General features: G+C 46.9%; 1 protein-coding gene and 1 pseudogene across 3 annotated transcripts; both read right to left on the reverse strand.

The window, feature by feature from the left end:
- Window positions 1-2,543: 2,543 nt before the first annotated feature.
- Window positions 2,544-5,206, reverse strand: LOC125353526 (annotated as a pseudogene).
- An 893-nt stretch (window positions 5,207-6,099) lies between these two features.
- Window positions 6,100-25,168, reverse strand: Trim39 (tripartite motif containing 39). 3 transcript variants are annotated; one of them, XM_048348143.1, is made up of 11 exons: window positions 24,598-25,168; window positions 22,216-22,675; window positions 20,376-20,471; window positions 17,210-17,440; window positions 14,106-14,128; window positions 13,237-13,352; window positions 12,118-12,302; window positions 8,087-8,187; window positions 7,901-7,983; window positions 6,378-6,503; window positions 6,100-6,229 (listed from the first exon to the last, which is right to left on the reverse strand). In XM_048348143.1, the coding sequence occupies exons 2-11, from the start codon at window positions 22,666-22,668 to the stop codon at window positions 6,120-6,122; spliced, it is 1,524 nt and encodes a 507-aa protein (XP_048204100.1). In that variant the 5' UTR covers window positions 22,669-22,675; window positions 24,598-25,168; the 3' UTR covers window positions 6,100-6,119. The 3 variants fall into 3 exon arrangements, with proteins under 3 accessions (XP_048204100.1, XP_048204099.1, XP_048204098.1); XM_048348141.1 differs by lacking the exons at window positions 6,100-6,229; window positions 6,378-6,503; window positions 7,901-7,983; window positions 8,087-8,187; window positions 24,598-25,168 and adding an exon at window positions 24,486-24,569 and having other exon boundaries at window positions 11,329-12,302; XM_048348142.1 differs by lacking the exons at window positions 12,118-12,302; window positions 13,237-13,352; window positions 14,106-14,128; ... (2 more) ...; window positions 22,216-22,675; window positions 24,598-25,168 and adding an exon at window positions 8,262-8,369.
- Between the last annotated feature and the right edge of the window lie 2,189 nt (window positions 25,169-27,357).

The raw sequence follows: 27,357 nt of genomic DNA on the forward strand, positions 1-27,357 counted from the left end.
CATCAACTAACACGGATGAAGTGTCCTCCCCTGCCAACCGCCGGGCTGCACTGCTCAGGGCTCAGGGAACTTTTGATGTCAAAGAGACCTTGTAGGCCTGGCCTGCAACAATCTAACCTTGCGCTGCCTGGGTTAGGGTGCTTTAACTGCACTGATATTTTGACTACAGAGCCAAGCAAACTAGGCAAAGAATACTCCTCCCAAGGTTAGCACCTGTAAAGAAAGTAAGACAGTCTCAAGAGAACAGCTTGGATATGCAAACCACCCAATGCACCTGAGTCATTGGGGAGACTCTAATCCTTAACCCTACTTGCCTCAGGGCCAAACAGCAGACAACTAGGGGCTCCTCAACCCTGAGAGCTGCAGGGGATCAGCCTGATTCAAACACTGCTTCCTTGCCAGCCTCTTCCTTCTTTTATTGGGAGCGGGGGAGAGAGGTAAGCAGGCACACAAGGGACTTAAACCTAGGGTCTTGATGGTGTCTCTAAGCTTTTGTGCTCAAGGCTAGTGCTTTACCAATTTGAACCACAGAGCCACTTCCTGCCCTTGTATTCTAAAATCCCACACATTATAAGCAGCTCAACAGTTTAACTCTGTCCAACCATGACCATGGGAGGTCTTTCCCATCAATTTCTTGGTGTTTTTGTGTTTCATTGTAGAGGTCTTTAATCTTCTTGATTAGGTTTATTGCTAGGTATTTTTATTAAAAATAAGAAGGTTGGTTGTTCTAGGGTTTGAACTCAGGGCTTTGCACTTGCTAGGCAAGTGGCATGAACCATTTGAACCATGGTAATATGAGTTAGTAGAAATGAAGGCAGTGGCTGGGTATGGGTGGCTCACCCCTGGAGTCCTAGCTTGCCTCAGGAGGCTGCGATCTAAGGATCAATTGTGTGTGTGTGTGTGTGTGTGTGTGTGTGTGTATGTGTGTGTGTGTGTGTGTGTCTGTCTGTCTGTATATTGCCAGTCCTGGGCCTTGGACTTGGGGTCTGAGCACTGTCCCTGGCTTCTCTTTGCTCAAGGCTAGCACTCTACCACTTGAGCCACAGCACCATTTCTGGCTTTTTCTATATATGTGGTACTGAGGAATAGAATCCAAGGTTTCATGTATACAAGGCAAGCACTTTACCACTAGGACATATTCCTAGCCTGTGTGTGTGTTTTTAATTTTTAAGTATTGTATTGCTGGGCACTGGTGATTCACCTCTGTCATCTTATGTACTCGAGAGGCTGAGATCTGGAATTACAGTTCATTGTCAGCCCAGACAGGAACATCCATGAGATTCTTATCTCCAATTAACTACAAGAAAACCAGAAATGGTGCAGTGGGTCAAGTGGTAGAGCACTAGCCTTTTTTTTTTTTTTTTGCCAGTCCTGGGCCTTGGACTCAGGGCCTGAGCACTGTTCCTGGCTTCTTTTTGCTCAAGACTAGTACTCTATCATTTGAGCCACAGCGCTACTTCTGGCCATTTTCTATATATGTGGCGTTGGAGAATCAAACCCAGGGCTTCATGTATACGAGGCAAGCACTCTTGCCACCAGGCCATATTCCCAGCCTAGAGCACTAGCCTTGAGCTGAAGATCTCAGGGACAGCACCAAGCCCCAGAGTTCAAGCCCCACGACTGAAAAAATTATTGGGAAGGTGATGTACAGAGAGGTCACAGTTACATAAGTCAGGTAAGGAGTATATTTCTTTTTGAACAGTGTCACTCACCCTCTTAAGGTTTGTTTTTAATTGGGTCCTAAGGCTTGAACTCAGGGTTTGGGTACTGTTCCTTAGAGTCTTTTGTGCTCAAGGCTGGTGCTCTACCACTTGAGCCACAGTGCCACTTCAGGCTTTTTCTGAGTAGTTTATTGGAGATAAGTGTCTTAATGAACTTTTCTGCCTGGGTTGGCTTTGAACTGAGATCCTCAGATCTCAGCCTCCTGAGTAGCTAGGATTACAGCTGTCAGCCACCAATGGCTAGATTCAATTGTGGTTTGAAGCCAGCTTGGGTAGGAAAGTCTCAGAGACTTAGGAGTCTTAGGAGACTTTTAGTCACCTAAAAGCTAGAAGCAGATCTGTGGTCCAAGAGGTAGGTCCAAGCCCTGAGTTCAAGACCCAGGATCAGCGCGTGTAAGCGCACTCACATGCACACACACACACACACACACACACACACACACACGTGTAGTAGGCCAGGCCAAAGAACTTACAGGTGGTAGAACAAGTGGATAAACCATAATCTGCAGACACTGAAATAGGGACTGGGGGCTACAAAAGAATGAAGGACAAAGACTAAAAGAATGAGGAAATAATGATGAAGCACAAAATCTTTGGCACTGGGACTTTACAGGAAATAGAAACAAGGCCCACCAATCTGAAAGGTGTCTTCAAGGACTGCAATTTGCCCTATTTAACCTAAGGCCCCAATTTCTGTAATCCTGAAGTGGAACAAGATGGCTGAGATGGACTGAGGGTCTGTGCCATGGACTGTCTTTTTCTGCCACATTTCTTCCCCACACCCCCTCAGGATTTCTCAATTTAATAAGTCTTTCATTGGTACTAGTCCTCAGTCGTAAGTCTCATATCCACAACTTGTGTTTCATCAGCAATCATCTTAGAAACATCTTCTGGCAAGACTGCAGGAAACAATAGGGCAGGAAACCATGGCTTCAGGAGCATATTCATTGTGTTTGAGATACTTCTGTGTTCTCTGAGCTACAGTGTCATGAACCACAGATTGGAGAAACAGATCTGGGCTTAATACAAATGACAAAATTCCCAGTCATCTACAGCCACTTCTGTAACTTCATACAGAGAGTGAATTAGGCTAAAATGCACTATAATACTTGGTAGACTTCAGGAACATATCCTTCGTACATCACATTTTTTTTTTTTAAACAGGCATCAGTGGCTCATACCAGTTATCTTAGGTACTCAGAAGGTCGTCATCTGAGGATTGTGGTTCAAAGCCACTTGGGGGACTAAAAGCCAGGAGAGTTTTATCTCCAATTAACCAAAAAAGCTCCATGTGGAACTGTGGGTCAAGTGGTAGAGTGCTAGCCTTGTGTGTGGGGGGTAAGCTCTGTGACAGTGCTCAGGCCCTTAGTTAAAGCACGAGGACCAACAGATTAAATAGATAGAGAGACAGACAGACAGGCAGACAGACACCTCCCCAAAAGCAAGACTTTTAACTCAGGACCAGGGAGCTGTCCCTGAGCTTCTTTTCTTGCTTAAAGCTAGTGAGGTAAGGAGAGTGGGTCTAAGCAATTTGCCTTGAAGCAATATGCCTTGTCCTAGCCCTGGTGGCCTTTCTGGGTGAAGGGAGCTTTCTACCCAGCTCTGAAAAACTCTAGAAGTGACAGAGGACGTTCTTTGGATTACAAATGTGTCCTGAGTTGTTAAGCTCCAGAAAAGTCTTACTTAGCTTAGATAATTGGCCCTTGATTTTCTCCAGTTTCCTTAAGATGCTTTATTTGTATTTAACACCTTCATTAAGTTTATGTGTCCTCATTTGGTTTTCTTTGCTTCTGTATAACACTTTTGTTAGGATAAATTCCTCATACCTTTTGTGTGTTTTGGCTTATATAAGCTGTGTGCTAGCTGCATTCTGGATGCTGGTCTTTGAGACAAGAGTCCACCAGCAGTCCTCCGGCTCTCCAATAAAGACTCCTAATTCAGTGTCTTTGTTTTGTTTTGTTTTTGCCAGTCCTGGGCCTTGGACTCAGGGCCTGAGCACTGTCCCTGGCTTCTTTTTGCTCAAGGCTAGCACTCTACCACTTGAGCCACAGCGCCACTTCTGGCCATTTCTATATATGTGGTGCTGGGGAATTGAACCCAGGGCTTCATGTATACGAGGCAAGTCCTCTTGCCACTAGGCCATATCCCCAGCCCCTAATTCAGTGTCTTAAATGGTGTCTTCTCTGTTTCTTGGGATTGAGTTCCCCTGCAAGCCTAGCACTATACCACTTGAGCCACAGTACCACTTTTGACTTCTCAGTGGTTAATTTGCAATAAGTCTCACAGACTGAACATCGATCCCCAGATCTGGAGCAACCAGCACTGGATACAAGTAGACTCTTTTCTTCCTTCCTTCCTTCCTCCCTCCCTCTCTCTTTGTTGGTTGAGAGGCCTGGGAACTGTCCTTGAGCTCTTTACCTCAAGGTTAGTGCTCTACCACTTTGAGTCACAACACCACTTCCTGTTTTCGGGAAGTTAATTGGAGATAAGAATCTCCCAGGCTTCCCTGCCTGGCTTGCTTTAAACCTCTATCTATAGATTTCAGCCAGCTGAGTACCTAGGATTATAAGCATTAGTCATCAGCACCCCGCTAAACAGACCTTTTAAAAATAACTGATCTACAGGTACAAAATTCTACTCTTGATAGCATTTACCTTTCTAGGGACCCTCCCAGTCTCCAAAGGATAGAAGTGGAGTCAGTATAACACATATACAGAAACGTGCATTGTAAAGGGAATACAGATTTGCAGCACTGTGAGAAGAGGGCTTTGGTTCCTTCACACTGCATACAAATCATGTGAATTATGTTGGTCTTTCTGGGTCCCAGTCTGGTTATGGCATACTTTGCTCTGTTGGTCGAAGACTGAGTGGCTGTGCTTCCAACCACAAGATCTGCAAGGTTATAGTCTGTCAAAAGGGAAGAAATACACAGCAAACCCTTTGAAACAGTCAAATCAGGACTGCATTTGTGTTTAAGGATGTCAGGGCCAATGGCTCCCTGGCTCTTGACTGATGTTGCTGTGGTGGATTCTGGTGTGGAAAGTAACCTGTGGTGGCTGACACAGATAATCTGATTTTAAAAAATACAAAAAACCCAAAGCCCATCACCTTTCCACACAGAACCTGGTGGACCACATACAGCTGATCTTCGTTCAAAAATGTTACCTGCTCTTGGCCCAGCAATGCAGTTAGGATGAGGAGCAAGGGTCATGTGCGCATGCTCCTCCTGACTTCATGCAGCATTAGTGGGTAACCTGCAGGGGTTTTGCTGGGGAGTTTGTTTTTCCTCTGCTGGGTGGTACAAGGTTTGCTTTCTTCCTGTTCTTCAGGCTATGGAGCCGTTGGGTCTTGCTGGGGTCTGTATCTGAACTGTCACTGCTGGTTCTGGGGTTCTCATCATCCGTCTTTGGCCCATCATGGGTATTTTGGTGAGGTGATTGCTTGGAGGAGCCCATGCTGCCACCATCCACAAAGCTTGCCACCATGCTCATTGCACTGTGTGTCTCCTTTCACCCAGGGGTCGCACACTTGCACCCTTCCCGGCTGGACAGAGCATACAGGGACCCAGCGGGCTGGCTCTGCCCTTCTGGCTGCAGGTGCCCTTGGGAGGGAGGACACGCAGGGGCCATGTTGCCCCTATTTTGTCTTCTAACAAACTTTCCTATGACCTTCATGATGTTCACGTCTAGCTGGAATTCCCTGGCAGACATAAAGACCAGGGTCAAGGTAGTCATCCTTATGCATTGGCCTGGAGTCAGGATGAAGTATGTCTTTTTCTGATTTGCATGCACTGGAAGGCAACAGATGTTGGGACTGCGGCTTGTACATGGCTATTTCTTTTTCTTTTCTTTTTCCAATCCTGGGGCTTGGATTCAGGAACTGAGCACCGTCCCTGGCTTCTTTGTGCTGAAGGCTAGCACTCTACCACTTGAGAGTGCCACTTTGGCCTTTTGTTTTGAGGATTCGAACCCAGTGCTTCACGAATGCAAGGCAAGCACTCTACTGGTAAGCCATATTCCCAGCCAGACACATGGCTATTTCTGAGATCTCCTGTGTGTCTCTTGTTTTGAATCCAACAAGTCTGTCAGAAAAGTTCTTAAGGTTTGAATGAGCAAAAAGAGTCTCACAGACTATCCTGCCTGCGTTGGCTTAGAACTACGATCTCCAGATCTCAGTCTACTGAGGATCTAGAATGACAGGTGTGAGGTCATGAGGTATTCTTTCAACCACATTTCTGTTATCCCTGGAAATGGGAGCTGCTTCATGGGACCAACTGGCCTATGGGAGCTCCCTGCATTGTGGGAGTACAGACATGTAGGAATGAAGGCAGATTTGACAGTGACTTCCAATGCCCACTGAACAGAATCACAGACTCACACAAACACAGTTCAACTTTATTTATGTGGAAGGAGAGGTAACTCCATCCCCAGTGGCTGCAGCAGCCTCAGGCTGTGTTTTCTCTTTAGGAAGGGGGGATGTGTTTGGCAGGGGCTGTGGTGCTTTGGAATCTGGGTAGAAGAGCAGAATCAGAGCACAATTAATTTTCTAAGACTGGGCACCATTTACCCTAACCAGTCCCCACAGCTATCCATCCACATGTCCATGCCTCCACCGTGGCATCCCCCAGGGTATCCCCTTTTTCCTACCAAGGCTCACCTGGCTGGTTCCCTAGCTGGGCCTCAGGCCGGTCCCCCCAGAGCAGATGATTGGGGTCATTGAGGAAGCGCTGGCTGCGCCAGCATGTTAGGCAAGTCTGTACTGTCCAACGCTGTCCCCTGCGGCCTAGGTAAAGGTGGGAAAAGGAAGAGCCCAGGCTTCTGAGGAGCAACGGTCTGCACCAGTTTTGCCTCCACTACTTTTCAGTAGGAATCCCACTCCTACTTCTCTCTAGAATGGAACTTTCAGGGCTGGGAATATAGCCTAGTGGCAAGAGTGCTTGCCTTGTATACATGAAGCTCTGGGTTAGAATCCCCAGCACCACATATATAGAAAATGACCAGAAGTAGCGCTGTGGATCAAGTGGTAGGGAGCTAGCCTTGAGCAAAAAGAAGCCAGGGACAGTGCTCAGGCCCTGAGTCCAAGGCCCAGGACTGGCAAAAAAAAACAAAACAAAAACCCAAAAGCAGAATGGAACTTTCAATCAATCTCTTCTAACTAGTTTAAGATAAATTCCAAATTCCTTAACTAAACTCTTTAAAATATGGTGTTTCCCTATTATTATTATTTTTGTGCCAGTCCTGGGGCTTGAACTTAGAGTCTGGGCACTGTTCCTGAGCTTCTTTTTGCTTAAGGCTGGCATTCTACCACTTGAGCCACAGCACCACTAAGGTTTATGTGGTACAGAGGGATCAAACCCAGGGATGCATGCATGCTAGGCAAGCATTCTACCACTAAGGCACATCCCCAGCTTGGTGTATTCCTCTTTAACCCTACCTCTTTCTTGCCCCTGCCTATCTGAAACTCCAGCATCCAGAACCCTCATTGTCTGAGGGCAAGCATTCTCTTGTCTGGGAATCCTAACCCAGGCCTAGATTTTCGCTATCGAAATCCTACCAATATTTGTATGAGAACAAAACAATCTCCTTTCTCAGTGAAAGCCTTTTTTCTACACTGCTTAAAATTTTCTTGATCCTGGTTCTGGTGTTGCAAGCCTGTAATCCTAGCAATGCAAGAGGCTGAGATTTGAGGCTCTGGGTTCAAAGCCAGATCTGGCAGAAAAGCCCATGAGCCTCTTAGCTCCAATTAACTACCAGAAAACCGAAGTGGAGCTGTGGGTCAAAGTAGTAGAGCGGTAGCCTGGAGCAGACAAGCCCAGGGAAAACGCCCAGGCCTCGAGTTCAAGCTCCACGACTAACAAAAATAGTTACTCTTTCAGTCTGTAGTTCGAATAACAATGATGAACCTAGCATTTATAAATCTTAGAAACTTGACACTTCTTGACGAATGGCTACCTCGTCTGCGAGGCTCCTCTTTTAGGGCATGATCAATTTTCTACGGACGAGTAGGGGAAGAAAAGCCAAGTCCTGACCTTAGTTTAAGTGGAGTGGGAGCGGGAGAAGGCTGGCTCCCGCAATCCCAAGCCCCCACCCATCTAAGGAGCCGGAGGAGCAGTTTGGCGACCCGCCGGGCCCTCCCCAGGGCTCCGCAAACGCCCTGCGACGGGCGGAAGCAGCACTCACGTCTCTGGCGCTGAGTACAGGTGAGACCCGGGATGAGGAGCGAGGAGCAGCCGCGACACACGGTCCTTTTCACCGAGGGGTCCCTGGGGGCGGAGGCGAAGGTGAGCAGAGCCCCGCCGTCCGTCCCCCGTGCTTGCTGGGCCCCGCCCTCTGTCCCCCGTCGCGCGGCGGGCGTGCACCCCTCACCTCCGCAGGACGAGCCTCTTGGCGATGGTCTTCTCCGTGTGGCAGTAAAACCTCGCTAGAGCCTGGTTCTCGGGGTCCTGCGCTAGGACACAGTGCGCGGCCTGGGGACGCCGAGCGATCACTACGAGACCGATGGCACCGAGCCCCTTTTCCCACGCCCCCCTCGCCGACTCACCTGGTACAAGAAGCTGAGCCTCTGGAAGGCCTCACGGTCCTTCACCGGCCCCGCCATCGCGCAGATGGAGGACGTACGCGCAGGCTCCGCCTCCTCCGCCCGCGCGAGGCCTCCTGGGAAATGTAGTGCCTTGGCCCAAAGCCCCACAGGCGCACCTGTCAACTCATCCTCCCCCCTCCACTCCCAGGCATTCCAGGGCCTTTATTTTAGATTCCTTTCAGGCGTCCTCAAAACCATGGTATTAAGTAAAGACTAGAGAGGCTACTAGCACAATAGGAAAGAATCTTAAGCTGTTGGATATTTCCAGGACAGAAATCTAGTTTCTTCATTTAGCTAAACTGGTGAGTTTATACCCCATTTCCCATTCCATGCTCCAGAAGCCAAAGCCAGATGCCTAGAACATCTAGATTGAAGGAATAGAGGGTTTTAGTTTATAGTTTTTATTTTAACTATTGCTTGCCATGCACCAGTGGCTAACCCCTGTAATCCTAGCTAATCAGGATGCTGAGATCTGGGGATAGCAGTTTGAAGCCAGTGAGGGCAATAAAGTCCAAGAGACTCTGATCTCCAATAAACTAAAAAAAGCCAGAAGTGGAGCTGTGGCTCATGTGGTAGTGCACTAGCTTTGAGCAAAAGCAGCTCAGGGACAGGAGCTGGGAATGTGGTTTACTGGTAAGAGTGCTTGCCCAGCATGCATGAAGCCCTAGGTTCGATTCATCAGTAGCACATAAACAGAAAAAGTTAGAAGTGGTGCTATGGCTCAAGCAGTAGGGTGCTAGCTTTAAGCACAGGAAGGCTCAGGGACAGAGCCCAGGCCCTGAGTTCAAGCCCCAGGAATGGCCAAAAAAAAAAAAAAAATCTCAGGGACAGTACCCCAGGCCCTGAGTTCAGGCAGGCATGCACACAAAGTACTGGTCCCTGTGGGAGTAAAAATGGAAAGGATCAGATCAGAGGGAATAATATGGAGAGCTCTTGGACCTCAGTAAACACAAGCTTACTTCCACTTTTCCATTTAACAAAGAAATACATTCGGTATTACACAGCCTGGTCATGAAACAGGTAATCTTCACTTGCTAATGAATAGTTCCCAACTCCCAACATGGCACAAAAACCTGTTAAACTTGTCAACAGTATCCTCTAACAGTCTCTCTCCACCAATACAGCCCAACCTAAGCAAGGCAGCCATACACTTGCGCTAGATGTCTCCCATTTGTTTTGATGCCCCCATGTTTACCTCTGACTCCCAGTGCCTGAGGTCAGAAGCTGAGGGATGCAAGCTGGGGAATGGAAGGGTTGGGGTTGAAAGAAGTGGACTGAGTTCTGAGATAGGAAGGGCAGCATAAGTCAGGAGAAGGTAAGACTCCTCCCATTACAGACCTCCCACCAGGCCGGGTAGAGAACCAGGCCTTCAGCCCACAGGAAGATTAGCTAAGGCTTCCTCAGTGTAGCATTTCATAAATGTCAATGGGAAGCATGTGGTTAAAATTTAGATTCCCAATCAAGCACTCAAGTGCTCAATAAGCACTTAAGGTAAGGCCCATTAATAGGCATTTTTCATATTCAGGGATTCTTATACATCATCATAAGGCTATTATCAAATTATCACACAACACCAAGATCACTTCAGTGGATCCTTTGTTCATATTGTTTTTTTTGTTTTTTTTAAACAACTGAAGTATCTGGCCACAAAGAACCACAGTCAAGGCACAAAGGTAGAGGAGGAGAGTGGACAAAGTCCTGGTGAGGTGGTAGGAGGAACTCAATGCCCTCAATAAACTGCAGTTTCTTGTCTCAGTCTTCAGAGCAGCAGATAATCCAAGTTGTTTTAGTTTGGTTTGACATGCATCACTTTACCTTTGACAGTGTACCCTACAGGTTATTTTGGCCTAAGATAAAAAATGATATACATTCTCTGTAAAGGGGAATGGTGAATGGTGAAGGATGGTAACAAACAAGCAAAAGGCTGTTGTGAGCACTCAGTTCTGGATCAGATGCTCACTGGAAAAAGGCAGTTGCCTATCTGGTCCTTCCTTACATATACCAACCTCTTCTACCCTGTCATTAGGGTGAGAAAGACTCCTTTAGACTCCATTACCCTTCTTTCTTTTCTTCTTCCCTTCCTTCTTTCCTAAGATACCTGAGCCAGGTAACAGGGATGACAACTTGGGAGTACTTAGTGACAGTCTTTAGGGGCTTTAGGTAGACACACCTCTTTCCTCTAATACCTGACTCTATCATTTTCTCTTGGGAAAACTGTGGAAGGGTAGATGTGTCTAGCAGGATCTCTCCCACTTCACCTCTGGAGAGGAGCCAGGTAAGCAACTTCTTGGAGATAACCAACTGTAAGGAGGTAGGCAAGAAGCAAACTCCACAAGGACTTGAGTTCTTCATCCCACTCTTTCCTTCTTCCCATGTCCCTTGTTCCCTACTTCTGGCCATCCTGCTCATAATGGCAGCCTTACCCTGGGAATAAGATCAAAGATATCTCCCTCTTCTTTATTAGTTTCTAGGATTATGTTTCTCTAGCCCTTTTCCCTGATCGTCCTTCTAACATTCTTTTTTTTTTTTTTGCCAGTCCTGGGACTTGAACTCAGGGCCTGAGCACTGTCCCTGGCTTCTTTTTGCTCAAGGCTAGCACTCTGCCACTTGAGCCACAGTGCCACTTCTGGCCATTTTCTATATATGTGGTGCTGAGGAATTAAACCCAGGGCTTCATGTATATGAGGCAAGCACTCTTGCCACTAGGCCATATCCCCAGCCCCCCTTCTAACATTTTTTTTTTTTGCCAGTCCTGGGCCTTGAACTCAGGGCCTGAGCACTGTCCCTGGCTTCTATTTGCTCAAGGCTAGCACTCTGTCACTTGAGCCACAAAGCCACTTCTGGCTATTTTCTATATATGTGGTGCTGGGGAATCGAACCCAGGGCTTCATGTATACGAGACAAGCTCTCTTGCCACTAGGCCATATTCCCAGCCCCCCTTCTAACATTCTTGATGCTCAATCTCTGTCCTCAGAAAAAACTGCTTAACTTCCAGACCCATGACAGCAACTGTGCTTCATGTTTTTTCCAACGTTCCTCAAGGAACAAAGTGGAATAGTTTTTTGGGTCCAAAACCAAAAACAAACCACTAAAAGTTTCAGTTTCATCTTGTTCGGGCAAGTTGGACCCTCTCCTCGACTTCTTTGTTTCTGCAAAAGCCTCTCCATCCTTCCTGACCTGTCCTTGTGCAATAGGAAACCTGATGGATGGCAGGGCTACAGTTCCCTGGGAGTGAGGCTTCCTTCCTAGGGTGAGGAGGGAGCCTCAGTGTTATCATGCAGCCCAGGCCTACCTATTCCTCTAACCAAACCATCAGAGAGACCGCCAAGGTGTTTCTCCAAGATGACTCTGACCTGGAACCCAGGAAACACCAAGACATTTCAGCGGGACACAGGAATGAAGGCCCGAAGCTCTTGACCCTGCCTCATCCCAATAAAACCTATTTGCCAACCTGTCACTCCCAATCTGTTGGGGGCCGGATGGTAAGTGGTGCAGCATTCTTCCGACCAGCCCGGATGCCTGGATAGAAGAGGGGCCAAAGTTTCTCTGTAAAAGTATCAGTGAAGGTATAGATATGAGAGCGGTCTGTGACGTTGTAAAAAGACAGTGTGCCAGCCTCATAGTCTAGGAATATGCCCACTCTCTTGGGCTTCACTTTGATGTGCAAAGGGGTGAAAGGTGTGGTGGTGGCTGCATACTTGTCCCCATTCCACAGCCGTACCCGCCAGTAGCCAGTCTCAGGGAGTGGAGTCAGCTCGCCCTTTCGGCTCACGGAGTCCCGGCACACACCCACTGCCCAGTGGGTCTTGTCGCCCACTTCCACCTCCCAGTAATGTCGACCTGAGGTGAAACCTTCAGTAGCCAAGACGCAAGGGTAGAAGGTAAAACGCTGGGGCGTGTCAGGGAGATCTCGGAGTCTAGTCTCTACGAACTTGACACTCTTGCGATCTTCTGACAGGACGAGGTTAGGATGAGCGGTCTCAGGGTCCAAGGTCACATCCGCTGAGAAGATGCCAGAGAAGGGAGGTAAATGAGGACAGGAATTGCTAAGTGTCCTAGTCTCACTTTTCCAGCTCGTTAGTACAAAGCTGGGCTCTTTAAAACCACCAGATGGCTAACTTTCTCAATCCATGGTTTTGCCTAAGGGAAGGGAAGAACAATGGATTCACGAACCCAGACTCTCAAATAGGTTAAGATCTTCCTTAACTTTGCAGGGCTCTAGATTCCTGCTCTATCTTCTTCCTTTCTCACACCTACATTTATATCATGTGTACAGAAGTGCAAAGGAGGAGGTCTGTAGGCTGGAAAGAAAGAAAAGACACCTATCTCCAATTAACCACGCAAAACTGGAAGTGGCGTTGGGGCTCAAGACCTTGAGCAAAAAGAGCTCAGGGGCAGTGCTCAGGTCCTGAGTTCAGGCCCACAAATGACAACCCCTCACCCCCCCAAAAAAATGAGGGCTGAGGCTCAAGTGATAGACTACCTGCCTACTAAGCACAAGGCCCTGAGCTCAATATGACACCAAAAAATAAATAAATAAAATAAATAGAAAAAGAAGCACGTGAGGGGAAGAACCTGCTTTCCTGGAATGGCACAATTATTTTCTCTGCATATGTATTAATAATAATGACATTCTTTTTCACTCTCAAGATTGTCCCAGCTGAGTTAATAAATTATATGATCACTCTATCTTATGACTTAGGTAAATTCTAACCTAAGCCAGAAAGGTTCTTAGGGAACCTTTCTGGGTCCCTATTTATAAAGGTGTGGATCTTAAGTTAAAATACATGACACCTAAGGCTTCTCACTGTGACTCAGGATGAGACTGAAAGCTAGGTAGCAGAGTGGGAGTGTGTGGGCAGGAAGGAATTTGAGCTCATAGGTAGGATCTAAAGACTTTCTTTTCTCTGCTAGTTTCCTTTTGTGAACAACTTACCAATTAGCTGTTTAAGGATTTTCCTCAGGGCAAAGTACTGTCGGGGAAAATGGCTGAAGTTCTTTTTCAACTCTATGGATACCGAAGTCACTGCCATAGTTTTAACCTTCTCACATCTAGCAGGGACATGGAGGTAGGGGAAGAAAAGACAGGATCAGAGGAAGCTTTAGTCAAGTGAATATGTAAAAGTGAATAAGTAAAAATTTCCATCTCCCCACTTTCTCCCTCCTCCTTGATGACAAGTGTTTTCTTTATAGAGCTATATGGTACCCTAGACAGTTCCTTATGTTGAGAATGAGCCTCAGAACTTCCTAGGGGCATTCTGGTACCTCATGCAAATGAATAATCATCTCTGGTTCTCTCAGCCCTTTTCTCCTGCCATTTTGTTTGGATAGAATCCATCCAGAGCACAAATAGAATCTGGTTCTAGGGCTGAGGATATGGTCTAGTGGCAAGAGGGCTTGCCTTGTATACATGAAGCCCTGGGTTCGCTTCCTCAGCACCACATATATAGAAAAGGCCAGAAGTGGTGCTGTCGCTCAAGTGGCAGAGTGCTAGCCTTGAGCAAATAGAAGTCAGGGACAGTGCTCAGGCTCTGAGTCCAAGGCCTAGGACTGGCAAAAAAAAAAAAAAAAAAAAAAAAAAGAATCTGGTTCTATATTATCATTCTTCTTACCAACCACATCCTCATGCTCCAAGGGAAAAAGGCCAGTGGTTGTTACTCTTAAGGAATTGTGCTTCGTGGATGAATGAATCTTTCCTTATATCCTTCCCAGACTTTGTATGCCCATCTCATTCTTTCTACCCCCAACTCATTTCTGGACTCCTCAACCCAAAACTTAACTCAAAGAGATACACAAATCACTTACTTTTCCAGGGTACTTTTGACATCCTACAGGGAAAGAGAAATAAAAAGAGAAAGATTTGTCTTGATATTCAAGAATCATGAAGACAAAAGGTTCCACCTCTCTCCGAAGTTCTAGATCTGTAAAATAGGCCCTGGGTAAGCCAGGCATCAGTGCCTCATGCCTGTAATCCTTACACCTCAGGAGGTTGAGATCCGAGGATCACTGTTCAAAGCCAGCCCAGGTAGGAAAGTCCATGAGACCCTTAATCTCCAAGTAACCCCCCCACCTCCCACCACCACAAAGAAAAAGCTGAAAGCTGAGCTGTGGCTCAAGTGGCACCTAAAACATTAGCCTTGAACTGAAAAAGCTCAGGGACAGCACCCAGGCCCTAAGTTCAAGCCCAGCAGGGGAAAAACAGTCCCTGGGCAAACTGAAGGTCACAACTCAAGGGGAAGAGCTTCAAAAGGAACTAAGTGTCTCTGTCAACCCAATCCACTTTCAACTGCTGGTCATCATGAAGCATGGCAGTTAGTATTACTCCCAAATGATTTCTCATGTTTGTCTTTGCTTCTTCAGGACACTGGCAGCTCCCAGTACGAGACAGAAATTTGATCAGCTCCTTACTTTGTCCTTCAAATACTGACCACACTTCAGTCTCCATGATCATCAGTACAGGCTGGTGGCATAGGAAAATAATCATACTTTCCCACTGTGGTTTGGTAGCCCCTATCTGGCACTGGATAATTCATTAGTAAATGTGTACTAGTCCTGATTTAGAAAATATGTGGGGGTTAAGACAAAGATGGGTTGGGGATATGGCCTAGTGGCAAGAGTGCTTGCCTCCTGAATACATGAGGTCCTGGGTTCAATTCCCCAGCACCACATATACAGAAAATGGCCAGAAGTGGCGCTGTGGCTCAAGTGGCAGAGTGCTAGCCTTGAGCAAAAAGAAGCCAGGGCCAGTGCTCAGGCCCTTTAGGTCCAAGGCCCAGGACTGGCCAAAAAAAAAAAAAAAAAGAAGACAAAGACAATAAATCTCTGCTTCACAAAGATTTTCAAGTTTAATGTGGAAAGCAGATGCACCAATGTTAAACGACACAGGAAATAATATGTAATATATAATATGCAAATAAGTATACATTGCAGCTTTTCTAATTCAAATAGATTATTTGATATCTAAGATAAAATAATCGGCTTTACCAACATTGTGCTTATTTACTTATTTATTTTTGTCAGTGTAGGGCTTGAACTCAGGGCCTGGGCTCTGTCCATGAGCTTTTTTTTTTTTTTTTTTTTGCCAGTCCTGGGGCTTGAACTCAGGGCCTGAGCACTGTCCCTGGCTTCTTTTTGCTCAAGGCTAGCACTCTGCCACTTGAGCCACAGTGCCTCTTCTGGCCTTTTCTATATATGTGGTGCTGAGGAAATGTATACGAGGGAAGTGCTCTTGCCACTAGGCCCATACTCCCAGCCCCCTGTCCATGAGCTTTTGTGTTCAAGGCTAGTGCTCCACCACTCTGAACCACAGTACCACTTCTGGTTTTCTGGTGGTTAATTAGAGATAAGTCTCATGGACTTTCCTACCTGGGCTAGCTTTGAACCTCGATTCTCGGATTTCAGCCTCCTGAGTAGCTAAGATTACAGGTGTGAGCTTCGGCGCTTGGCCGGCATTATGCATCTTTAGAGCAGAACTATTTCAAAAAAATTTAGAGATCCCATTGACATTTAAGAAACAAAATATAATCTGTACTTTCAAATATCATTTAAGTTATGTTTCTATTCTTTTTAGCATGAGGTAAATCAAATTCTAGTACTGGAAAGCAATGGTAGCTGCATTTATGGGGTTCGGGGGAGGTAACCCAAGTAGGACTCAAATCCACGTCCCTCCAGAGTCCACCACACAGAGACGGATGGATTTATTGGGGATGTAAAAAAGTGAACTAACTGGCCAGGGACGCAGCACAGACTCGGGAGCTGAAACTTTAAAAGAAATTTCTCTTGTTTTGGTCCTGGGGCTTGAACTCAGGACTTAGGTCCTGCCTTTCAGCTCTTTTGCTGAAGGCTAGGCTCTACTACTGGAGCCACACCTTCACCCCCAGCAATTTTTTCACTTTTATTTTTTTTTGGTGGCTAACTGTAGATAAGTGTCTCTAGGAAAGCCAGTGCCCTGAGGCTCACACATCTGTAATACCAGCTACTTTGGAGGCTAAGATAAGAGGATCATGGAGTAGTCAGTGAGACTCTTCTCTCCAATTAACCACCAGAAAACCAGAAGTGGTACTGTGACTCAAAGTGGTAGAGTGCTAACCTTGAGTGTAAAAACTCAGAGACAGGGAGCTGGTAATATGGCCGAATGGTAGAGTGCTTGCCTCCTATACATGAAGCCTTGGGTTCGATTCCTCAGCACCACATATATAGAAAAAGCCAGAAGTGGTGCTGTGGCTCAAGTGGTAGAGCGCTAGTCTTGAGCAAAAAGAAGCCAGGGACAGTGCTCAGGTCCTGAGTTCAAGCCTCAGGACTGGCACAGACAAAAAAAAAACCCTTAGAGACAGGGCTGGGAATGTGGCTGAGTGGTAGAGTGCTTGCCTAGCATGCATGAATCTCTGGGTTCAATTCTTTAGTACCACATAAATAGACAAAGAAGAGTGTGGAACTGTGGCTTAAGTGGTAGAGTGTTAGCCTTGAGCAAAAGAAGCTCAGGGACAGTGCCCAGGCCCGAAGTTCAGGCCCCAGGACTTAAAAAGAAAAAAAAAAACACTTTCTGGGCTGGCTTGGAATTTTGATTCTCACATCTCAGCCTCCTGAGTAGCTAAGATTATAGGCATGAGCTACAGGCCCCAGGCCTGTATAAATGAAACTTTTAATGCACATCTAAATACTTCAGACTTTCTTCCTACAAAAGAAGGGTTTTTTTGGTATAAATTAAGCCTTTGATTGTTGACAAAATATAAATAACACAAAAATGATACAAGGGCATGGGGAAGTCAGAGGAACCTTCCCATAGAAAAAAAGAGAGAGCTGGGCTTAGGGAAGCTGAGCAGGGGGAGAGAGCAGCCCAGGCTGACAGACTAGACTGCAAAGCTATAATGGACTTGGCCTGAAGAACTATGCATGGGCAAAGGTCAAACCTTCAGCATCTCGAAGCCAGACTGTAAGCACTTGTCCTCCACCTCAGCAGCCAGGTGGGCCAGGGCCCGGCGCTTGTCCCCCAGATGGGCAGCATTTTCCCGCAGTTGTTGTAGGATGTCCTGTTCCTCCTCTTCCAATCGTGAAAGCAGAATCTGCTGTTCTTCATCCAGGCGCCTATGAAGCTCTTCAAATTCCTTCAAGATTTGCTGCCGGCGACTCTCCACTAGTCTCTGAGAAACGAGGAAGACTGGGTCAACAGGGTGTGGGGCCTGACGGAGCTGCTCCCAGCCCATCATGTACATGCAAGAACACAGGCTTCCAGTGTCCCTGGAGATAGCTTAAAATGACACACATTCAGAGGACTGGTAGTGAGGGCCATCAATGTTTAAGGAATTAATTTCGCTGGGCATCCTGGCTCACACCTATAATCCTAGCTACTCAGGAGACTGAGATCTGAGGATCACAGTTCAAAGCTAGCAGGAAAGTCCGTGAGACTCTTATCTCCTATTAACCACCAGAAAACTGGATGTGGTGCTGTGGCTCAAACTGGTAGAGCACCAGCCTTGAACAAAAAAATACAGGGACCGTGCCCACGCCTTGAGTTCAAGCCCCAGGACCAGCAAAAACAAAATATAAAAAAGATCAGGGGGGCTGGGGATATGGCCTAGTGGCAAGAGTGCTTGCCTCGTATACATGAGGCCCTAGGTTCGATTCCCCAGCACCACATATACAGAAAATGGCCAGAAGTGGTGCTGTGGCTCAAGTGGCAGAGTGCTAGCCTTGAGCAAGAAGAAGCCAGGGACAGTGCTCAGGCCCTGGGTCCAAGCCCCAGGACTGGCCCCCCCCCCCCAAAAAAAAAGATCAGGGACAGTACTTAGGCCTTGAGTTCAAGTCTGAGTACACACACACACAGCCCTAGTTTTCTGTTTATCACTCATTATTAGAAAACTAGTAAAACAGGGCATAAGATATCACAAGAAATGTACACAATGTAACTGTACCCTTTTTGCACAACACCTTGTCAAAAAAATTTGTGTTCACGGGCTGGGGATATGGCCTAGTGGCAAGAGTGCCTGCCTCGGATACACGAGGCCCTGGGTTCGATTCCCCAGCACCACATATACAGAAAACGGCCAGAAGCGGCACTGTGGCTCAAGTGGCAGAGTGCTAGCCTTGAGCGGGAAGAAGCCAGGGACAGTGCTCAGGCCCTGAGTCCAAGGCCCAGGACTGGCCAAAAAAAAAAATTTGTGTTCAATTAATACATAAATTAAATTAAAAAAAAAAAGAAAACTAGTGTTTATATTTCAAAACCTATGTTTACTTTCCAGTAATCCCTGAATTTCAACTCCACTCATTACTTGCAGAAGCCTTTAACATGGCATTACCTATTCTCTTCACCTGACTTTTAAGTACAAGGAAGGCATGGATTGTGTTTTTGTTCATCATTGATAGCTATGGTCAAACACCTATGTCAAGAGCTAGATAAATTTGTTTTTCCTTTTTTGCCTGAGACTGGGACTCAAACTCCCTATCTGACATTTTCGTTCCTTGGCTGGTGCTCTACCACCTGAAGCATGACTCTAACCCCAAGAAATAAATAAATTTACTGATTCGAAAATGGTTAGTCTCAGCTAGGCACTGGTGCCTCATGCCTGTAATCCTAGCTACTCAGGAGGCTAAGACCTGAGGATCATGGTTCAAAGCCAACCCTGGCAGGAAAGTCTGTGAGACTCTTATCTCCAAGTAGCTACCAGAAAACCAGAAGTGGTACTGTGGTTCCAGTGGTAGAGCACTAGCCTTGAGTTGAAGAGCTCAGGGACAGCACCCAGGCCCAGAGTTCAAGCCCCATGACTGACAAAAAAAAAAAAAAAAGTTAGTATCCCCGGTTTTGTCACTTATTGGCCTTATGGTTTTGGACTAGATACTTATCCCAGTTTCATTTGCTCCTATGTAAACATGGAATGATAATATCTACCTTACAGTATATCTAAGTTTACCCCTGTCAAAGATGGTTTCAGGATCTTCTATTTGTCTTTGTAGCTTCTCTATATCCTACCTGTTCCACGCTTAGCATGAACTCTTAGACCTCCAACCTGGGCAGAATTTCAAGACTTAGTACAACTGTATAAATTTGGAAGGTCACAGACAACCAACAAATTAAAGCACAGGACTCAATATTACTCAATATTATTTAATGGTACTATTTTTGCTGCTACTGCTGACTGTTCAGTGTCCAATAGAAGAAAGAATTCATGTAGCAAGATACCACATTGCAAATAAGGAACTGCTATGGAAAAGATACAAAAGCATATAAATTCTGTGTGTGTGTGCGCGCGCGAGTGTGCACGTGTGTGTGCGCGCGCCAGTCCTGGGGCTTGAATTCAGGGCCTGGACACTGTCTCTGAGCTTTTGTACTCAAGGCTAGAGCTCTACCACTTAAGCTACAACTCCACTTCTGGCTTTTTGGTGGTTAATTGGATATAAGAGTCTCATAGATTTTCCTGCCTAGTTAGCTTTGCATCTCAATCCTCAGATCTCAACGTTCTGCGTAGCTAGGACACAAGCATGAGCCACTGGCAATTGGCAAAAATACATAAACTTTAAGTAGGTTAATTTGTGAAGGGTCAGAATACTGAAGGGGAAGTAGCTTTTGTCTGAGTTGGAAGATAGACGGAATTCTACAGGTGAGGATGGAGAGGGGAAGGAATGAAGCAACGTGATCTAGCCAACTTATCCTTACTTGAGTTATGAGAATATGGTTGGCCCTAATGTCAGTGGGAAGCTCTGGGAATTCTCCCTTGTTCCCCAGGGAATCTTTCAGATCCTTCTTTCCTCAATTCTTTTAACAAGCTCCTATTTTGGCACTCTCAGGAGAGAGTCTTCTTTTTGTTTTATTTTGTTGGAATTGCTGGGGTTTGAGTTTAGGGCTTTGCACTTGCTAACAGGTACTCTACCATATTCTTCATCTCTTTCATCCTTCTGCTCAAAAATTAATTTATGACAAGTAATTTCAGTACAGTGTTGAATAACAATCAAAAAATAACCTTTTTTTGAGAGAACAGAGTTTTTCTACAGAATCAGAACTGGTGATTAAATAGCAAGTGCTTAATTCCCTCAGAAGCAAAGGACCTGGAGGGCGGTGTGAAAAAGACCTCCTGTCTTTACCTTGAGCTCCCCTGGCTTCTTTTCCTCAGAGGATTTGCAGCGGGTGATTTCCTGCAGCTTGTATTCCAGGGGCTCCAGGCACTTCTGCAGTTTTTCCTGAGGGGTTGGGAAGAATAGGAGTGGTGGTATTAGCTGGGATGTACTGGCACATCTCTTGCTCAGAGATTAATCAATTTTTTTATTTTTTATTTTTTTTGCCAGTCCTGGGCCTTGGACTGAGCACTTTCCCTGGCTTCTTTTTGCTCAAGGCTAGCAATCTGCCACTTGAGCCACAGTGCCACTTCTGGCCATTTCCCATATATGTGGTGCTGGGGAATCGAACCCAGGGCTTCATGTATATGAGGCAAGCATTCTTGCCACTAGGCCATATCCCAGCCCTAATCCATTTGTTTTACTAATCTGTTTGAAAACCTGGGGCTACTCAAGTATTCTACCACTGACCTACATTTCCACTTCTAAACCATTTGTTTAGTTCCTATCTATCTCACCATTTCTTCATACAACTCCCTTCTTTGCCCGTAATTTGAGATGTTAACTTCCTACAGGCCTATCCCTATCTCTTGCCACTTGCTTATCCTCATCTGCTTTGCAGCTCACCCAGTTTTCCTCCCACTGAATCTAGTTTTCTAGTTGTAATCAACTCTGTATCCTTCCCTGACCCAATCCATTATCTTAAGAACAACTGTCTATTGCTGTCAAAGCTACAGTGTGTGTGTGTGTGCGCGCGCATGTGTGTGTGCCAGTCCTAGAGCTTGAACTCAGGGTCTGAGCTTCTTTTGCTCATGGCTAGCACTCTACCAGTTGAGCCACAGGGCTACTTCTGGCCTTTTCCGTTTATGTGGTACTGAAGAATTGAACCCAGGGCTTTGTGCATGATAGCAAGCACTCTACCACTAAGCCACATTTCCAGCTCATATTTATTTTGTGTGTGTGCCAGTTCTGGGTCTTGAACTCAGGGCCTGGGTGCTGTCCTTGAGCTTTTTTGCTCAAGACTAGCACTCTACCACTCTATCACTTGGGCCACAGCTCTACTTCTGACTTTTCTGGTGGGTAAATGGAAATGAATCTTGTAGACTTTCCTGGCCAGGTTGGCTTCGAACTGTGGTCTTCAGATTTTTAATCTCTGAGTAACTAGGACTACAGGCATGGGCTACCAGTCCCTGGCTAAAGCTAACTTCCCCCACCCCCTTGGTGATGATGCTGGGGATCAAGCCTAGGAACTTATATATGGTAAGCACATGCTGTCCCACTAAGCTACATTTTCAGCTCAAAGTAACCTTTGTGCCATGTCCTCCCATCCAATTCTAACCACTTATAAATAGAACAAAAACTTCATTACTTAAGCCACAAATCACCTTAAATATAGTTCAACATCTTGTTATATATAATTAAGCAAAATATGTGATAAAATGCTACTCTACTTTGTATTACTCAGACATTTACCCTGTGGCTCAGCCATTAGTTAAACCAGATGCCATGTTACTCATTATCTAAGGGAAGATGCAAATAGTCTGGTGGATGTCAGTCTCAAATGATGTTACCTATTTCAACCAATGGGAAAACAAGGCAGGGAGCAGAATCAAGAAATCAAAATGCTCTCTGAAGTTTGATCCTCTCCATGCAGTTTCACTCACTATTCCGAAACTACATATACCAATATGCACTCATAAGACCAAATGTGCTGCAATAGTTATAGAAAATTTGGGGGTACACTTCTCTACTTTTCTTATTGTAGAGAACTGATCATATGTATTGTGTACCCGTGTATGTAGGTTTGAGGGGTGACAACCCTCTGCTGCTTCTCCCTTTTCCTCCACATTGGCATCATCTCCTTGCTCACCTTGTACTCCTGTGTTGCATCATCCAGTGGAACAACGGTGTGGGCCCGGTGGGTGTGGGAAATGGCACATATCAAACATACAGCTTCCTGGTCTTCATAGCAGAAGAGGCTGAGGGCTTCATGATGCTGCGGGCAGAGGCTCTCATCTCGGATCTTCCGCTTCACAGCCTGGAGCTGCTTGGCAATTTCTACCATACTGCCTAGCTGCCGATTGGGCCGGAGACTGCGGTAGCGAGATGTCTTCCGACATACAGGACAAGGGAAGTCCCTTTCTAGGTCCTCCCACCAGCGGGTAATACAAGCTTTACAGAAGTTATGCCCACACTCGATGATGACAGGCTCCTTCAGATACTCCAGGCACACAGAGCAGCTCGCCTCCACCTGTAGGTTCTCCAGTGCAGCAGCTGTGGAGGCTGCAGAGGCCCCAGCCTCTAACAGACTTGTCTCTGCCATTATTTAACTTGCAAGGAGAAAAGAAAAAAAAAAGTATTAGAAATTTAATAATTTTCTTCCTTCGTTAGCAAACTAATGAACAATATCCTATATTTTATCTGTGCTTTCTCTTATTAGAAACAGAAGGTGTAATCCAAAATCTACATACTTCTTCTGGAGATCTTACTTGTAATTGTAGAACCAACAGTTCCAGAGCAATGTATCCTAGTTTGGCTTATTTTTCTAATAGCTGAAAAAGGAATGTGGGACTTGAGAAGTACCATATAAGCCAAAGCATTAAGATTTCTTAAATTAGGTATATTTTAAAGTCTAATGTTACAGAAGAATTTTATTCTAATAGTCAATTGGAGCCTAAGCTTGGTTTTCCGCCATCCTCTCATGCGTACAGAAGGTAATGAGTTGAGTCAGGTTAAAGGTAACAAGAATGAAATTATTCTTCCTTTTACCAGTCTAGCCTACACGAAGTGTACTCTCTGCTTAGTCTAGAACCTTCAAGCAACATTCTGCTTGTGTGCTTTGGGACAGGAACTTCTTGAGAGGAGAGCTAGTAAATCCATTCTAAAGAGGAAGCAACCACTGAAGTCTTCCAAATAGCTACTTAATTGGGAATTAAATGAAGAAGAGGCAATCAAATCACCCTCATGTGAAGTGTCAGGTCTCAAAATGTATCTGACAGATTTTTAAAACAGAATGCAGGTCCCCTAGTCCATTCTTAAAAGATCAATATGGTTATCCACGATTAAGTTGATCTCTCTATTTCCATAAGCTTTTCTGCCTCTTCTCCCAAAGTGACACAGTCAAAAGAAGGCCATTTGGAAGGTCTAAGTACTGCACAGAAGTAGCCATGTGATGAACTGGGGCAAAACCACATCAAACCCAGGGCTTTGTGCATGCCAGGCAAGTGTTCTACCACTGAGCTACGCCTTGACCTCTGGGAGGTGGATGGCACAGGTGAGAGTGTTTACTTTGGAGTAGCAGCTGGTAACTAATGTAGATCTGAATTTCATCTCTCTATATCAGACAGTTCAGTTGAATGATATATATTTTTTTCTCTGAATCTAACTTTGACTAGGAACTCTGCCTCTTTGCCAGTCTTCTAGTCCTGGGTGGCTTCCTCACCTGGAGGAGTTGAATTGAATGCACATTTGTGGACCACAATGGAGCTACAGACTGGCAGAGAAGTGGTGTGAGAGAGTAAATGGGAAAATGTTAGTGAAAAAATGGAGAGGCGCTGGAGCTGGGGGGTGGGGTGGAGGGGAGTGACGAGGCCAGCCGTGGGGCTTGGGGTTCCTTTGGGTGGGTCCTTCCTTCTCCCTCAGTCCCTCGTGAAGGGCAGACTTCTGGGATGTTCTCATTTTGTTTCTATCACTGTTTAGCTTCTTTCTGGCGACCCTCTCCGGTCCCTCCCGCATCTCCATCTCCTCCTGCCACATCTGGGGCAGGGGGACTGGAGAGAAGGGACAGCGGCCGTGGTGAGGGGGAGAGGGATGCGCGTCCAGGTGAGGCAGAGGCGTGACGTGAAGGTGGGATGCCTGGCGCTCTGACGCAGCCGAGACCCGCGGTGACGGTGTCAGCTTCCCCCGGGGAGCCGAGTGGCTGCGGGACGGGGGATCGGCGGGGTAGCCAAGCAACGCCGGACGCGCTGACGTCGCCGGGGCGGCAAAACGTCCTCCGCCCGGGCCCAAGGCGGGCGGAGGCAGCGGTGGTTACGTGTGGGGGGCCGGTGACGCAGTGGCCGGGCGCAGGGATGCGGCGAGAGGAGCCGGCCAGCGGGGGTGGGCCGTGCGGCCCCGGCGCGGCGGCGGGACAGCACCTACCTTCCCGGCTCCGGGTCCGGGAGTGCGGGGCGCGGAGCCGCCGGAGCGAGCGCTGCCTCCCTCCTTCCTCCTCCCCTCGCCCCCGCCCTGCGGCTGGGCACACAATACTCACCGGAAGCGGAAGCCGCGCCGACACTTCGTGTCAGGGCGAGCCTGAGGCGCGGGTGGACGGCCGCGGAGGGCTTCCCCGCCGCACCGCGCCGCAGGAGGAGGAGAAGCGCGGCCGCAGGTCAGGACCAGCCGGAGACCAGGGCGACCTGGGAACCCGGAGTGCCGGCGGCTGTGAGGCCCGCGTGTCGGTCACCCGCGGAGTCCTCCCGAGACCGAGGGCCGCGCATGCGCGTGGGGAAGCGCCGAAGCCCATGGCTCGCTGAGCGCCGCCACACGGGCGCGCAGGCCGACGCGGCGGCACCGTCCAGGTTGCGGGTTCGAGTTCCAGTTAGGTGCTGCCGGGTTCCCCGGTGGGGCCTGGGAGTCGCTGGATGCCGGGTGAGGGCGGGTGGTGCGGCTTTCGGCCACACTTCCCCTCTCTTTGGGTCAGTCCGGGTGGAAGACGGCGACTTGAGGCGGAGGCCTATTACGTGGCGGCCCCGCGGATCTCGGTGGCTACGTCACTTCCGACCGCCTGAGGTCGGGCCTGTTCATGCTTCGGGGACTGGGTGAGTTCTGCCCCAGTTAGGCTCCCAGGGTTGCCCCTCCGGCCCTCCTGCTTATCTAGCTGGGTCGGAACGGTCTCCCTCTGCTGGCGGGCGAGCGAGGGGCCCTGGGGTACCGCGCGCGGCCCCGCTGTCCGCACTGGGCCGCAGCGATCGGACGCGGTCTGCAGCCCAGTTCTTCCCACTCGGGGCTGTAACTCGTTTTCTCCCCAAGCAGAGGATGCTTGTGAGGGGGTGGGCGCTGTAGCCTGCCTTCTCCGGCCTCTCGCCGCAGTAAAGCTGTGCAAGTCTGATCTAGGAGGAAGCTGGCGAGGGAAAGCGCTGAAACTGTGTGACAGGGCTCGGGAGGAGTCAGCGTTGGGGGGCGGGGGGAGGAGTCACGGCCCTGCGGCTAAGGTAGCCTTGCCCGGTCCCTATCCCCGCCAGCACTTGGCATGCTGCGCGTTTGAAAGAGAGGAGCAAACTTTACTGTAGCCTTCTTGGACAGGAAATGGTTTGACTTGTTCCTGTGTAGGTTTCGTCATTTCTGTTTACAAACGCTGTGCAGTACTTAGCCCCATCCTGAGAGCCCTGTGACCAAGGTATAAAGATTTAGGGGCAACACATATAATGGCATGTGTTGAATTTTTATTTCCTTATTCCCTTGCCGTTTGCTTTTCTTTCTGTTTCCAACAACCTGAAGATTAAACTTGAGAAAAATGTGTTAACTTTCTTCCACCTTCTCATTGCTATTTGACCTTTAGGGACTTTATTAGTACCACTGATATGGCTCAGAAACAGTGTTATAGTTTGAAGGTCACTAGACTGTCAACTTCTTTAGGCTTGCCTCTGAGGGAGTAATGCTGGTATTGAGGTTTTGATTAGTTTGTAGCATAATGTTAGGCGCTGTTTTTTCTCCCTGGCTTTCTGTCTGTATGAGGAATGTGGTTTAAGGAAATGATCATCTAGAGGGCATACTAAGAATATCTGGGCACTGGTGGCTCACACCTATAATTCTAGCCACAAGAAAGTTGAGGGCTGAGTATCTCACAGTTCAAAGCCCACTGGGGCAGGAAAGTTCATGAAACTCTTACCAGAAGTGAAGCTGTGACTTAGTGGTAGGGTGCTAGCATTGAGCAAAAAGTTCAGGGACAGTGTCCTAGCCCTGAGTTCAAGCCCCAGGACTGGCACAAAAGAAAAAAAGTAACTTTATTAATTTATTAAAATTTCAAGTCTCATAAAATTGCTATATTACATTTTTTCCTGTTGAATCCAGATGCAGCTGTAGATTTTTTCATTTTTTCATAAGCTGCTACTAATTAGAATTGGCTTGTAAGGTGAAACTTGTCTTGGTTTGCACTTGTGAGAAAAAGAAATAACTTGAAATGTGCACTTAAGATTCCTCCTTACCACCCCACTTCCCTGTTGGTGGGAATGTAAGCTAGTACAACTGTTCTGGACAGCAGTCTGGAGGTTCCTCAAAAAACGAAATATAGATCTTCCTTATGACCCAGCCATATGACTCCTGGGTATCTACGCTGAACATCTAGAGCTAGGGTATAAGAAACATGCATATCCATGTTCATTGCCACACTAGTCACAATAGGCAAGATAGGGAAACAGCCCAGATGCCACACAATAGATGGGTGGATTAAAAAAATGTGGTCCCTATACACAATGGCTTTTTTACACAGCCATTAGAAAGAATAAAATTATGTCATTTTTCAGGGAAATGAATGGAACTAGAACAAACCATGCTAAGTGAGGTAAGCCAAGCTCATAGAGACAAATGGCACATGTTCTTGCCAACATGTGGAAATTAGATCTAAAATACACTGGGATGTGATAAATTATACAAGATTCTAGACACACACAGTGAGACCAAAAGAAGACACTCTTAGGAGAGAAACACAAAGGCATAATCACTATGTGTCTGTATGTTTACATAAAATAAAAAATATATGTGGAGAAAAACTCCCACGATATGGAAACGAGATCTCTTTTTTTTTTGCCAGTCCTGGGGCTTGAACTCAGGACCTGTGCTCAAGGCTAGCACTCTACCACAGCGCTACTTGTGGCTTTTTCTATATATGTGGTGCTGAGGAATTGAACCCAGGGCTTCATGTATACGAGGCCAGCACTTTACCAGTAGGCCATATTCCCAACCCTGAGATCTCTTTTTTTTTTTTTAAGTTTACTTTTTGATTATTCTGCTTCTTTTCTTTATGTATGGTGTA

The sequence above is a fragment of the Perognathus longimembris genome, chromosome 6 (genome assembly GCF_023159225.1).
Source record: "Perognathus longimembris pacificus isolate PPM17 chromosome 6, ASM2315922v1, whole genome shotgun sequence".
Taxonomy (NCBI): domain Eukaryota; kingdom Metazoa; phylum Chordata; class Mammalia; order Rodentia; family Heteromyidae; genus Perognathus; species Perognathus longimembris.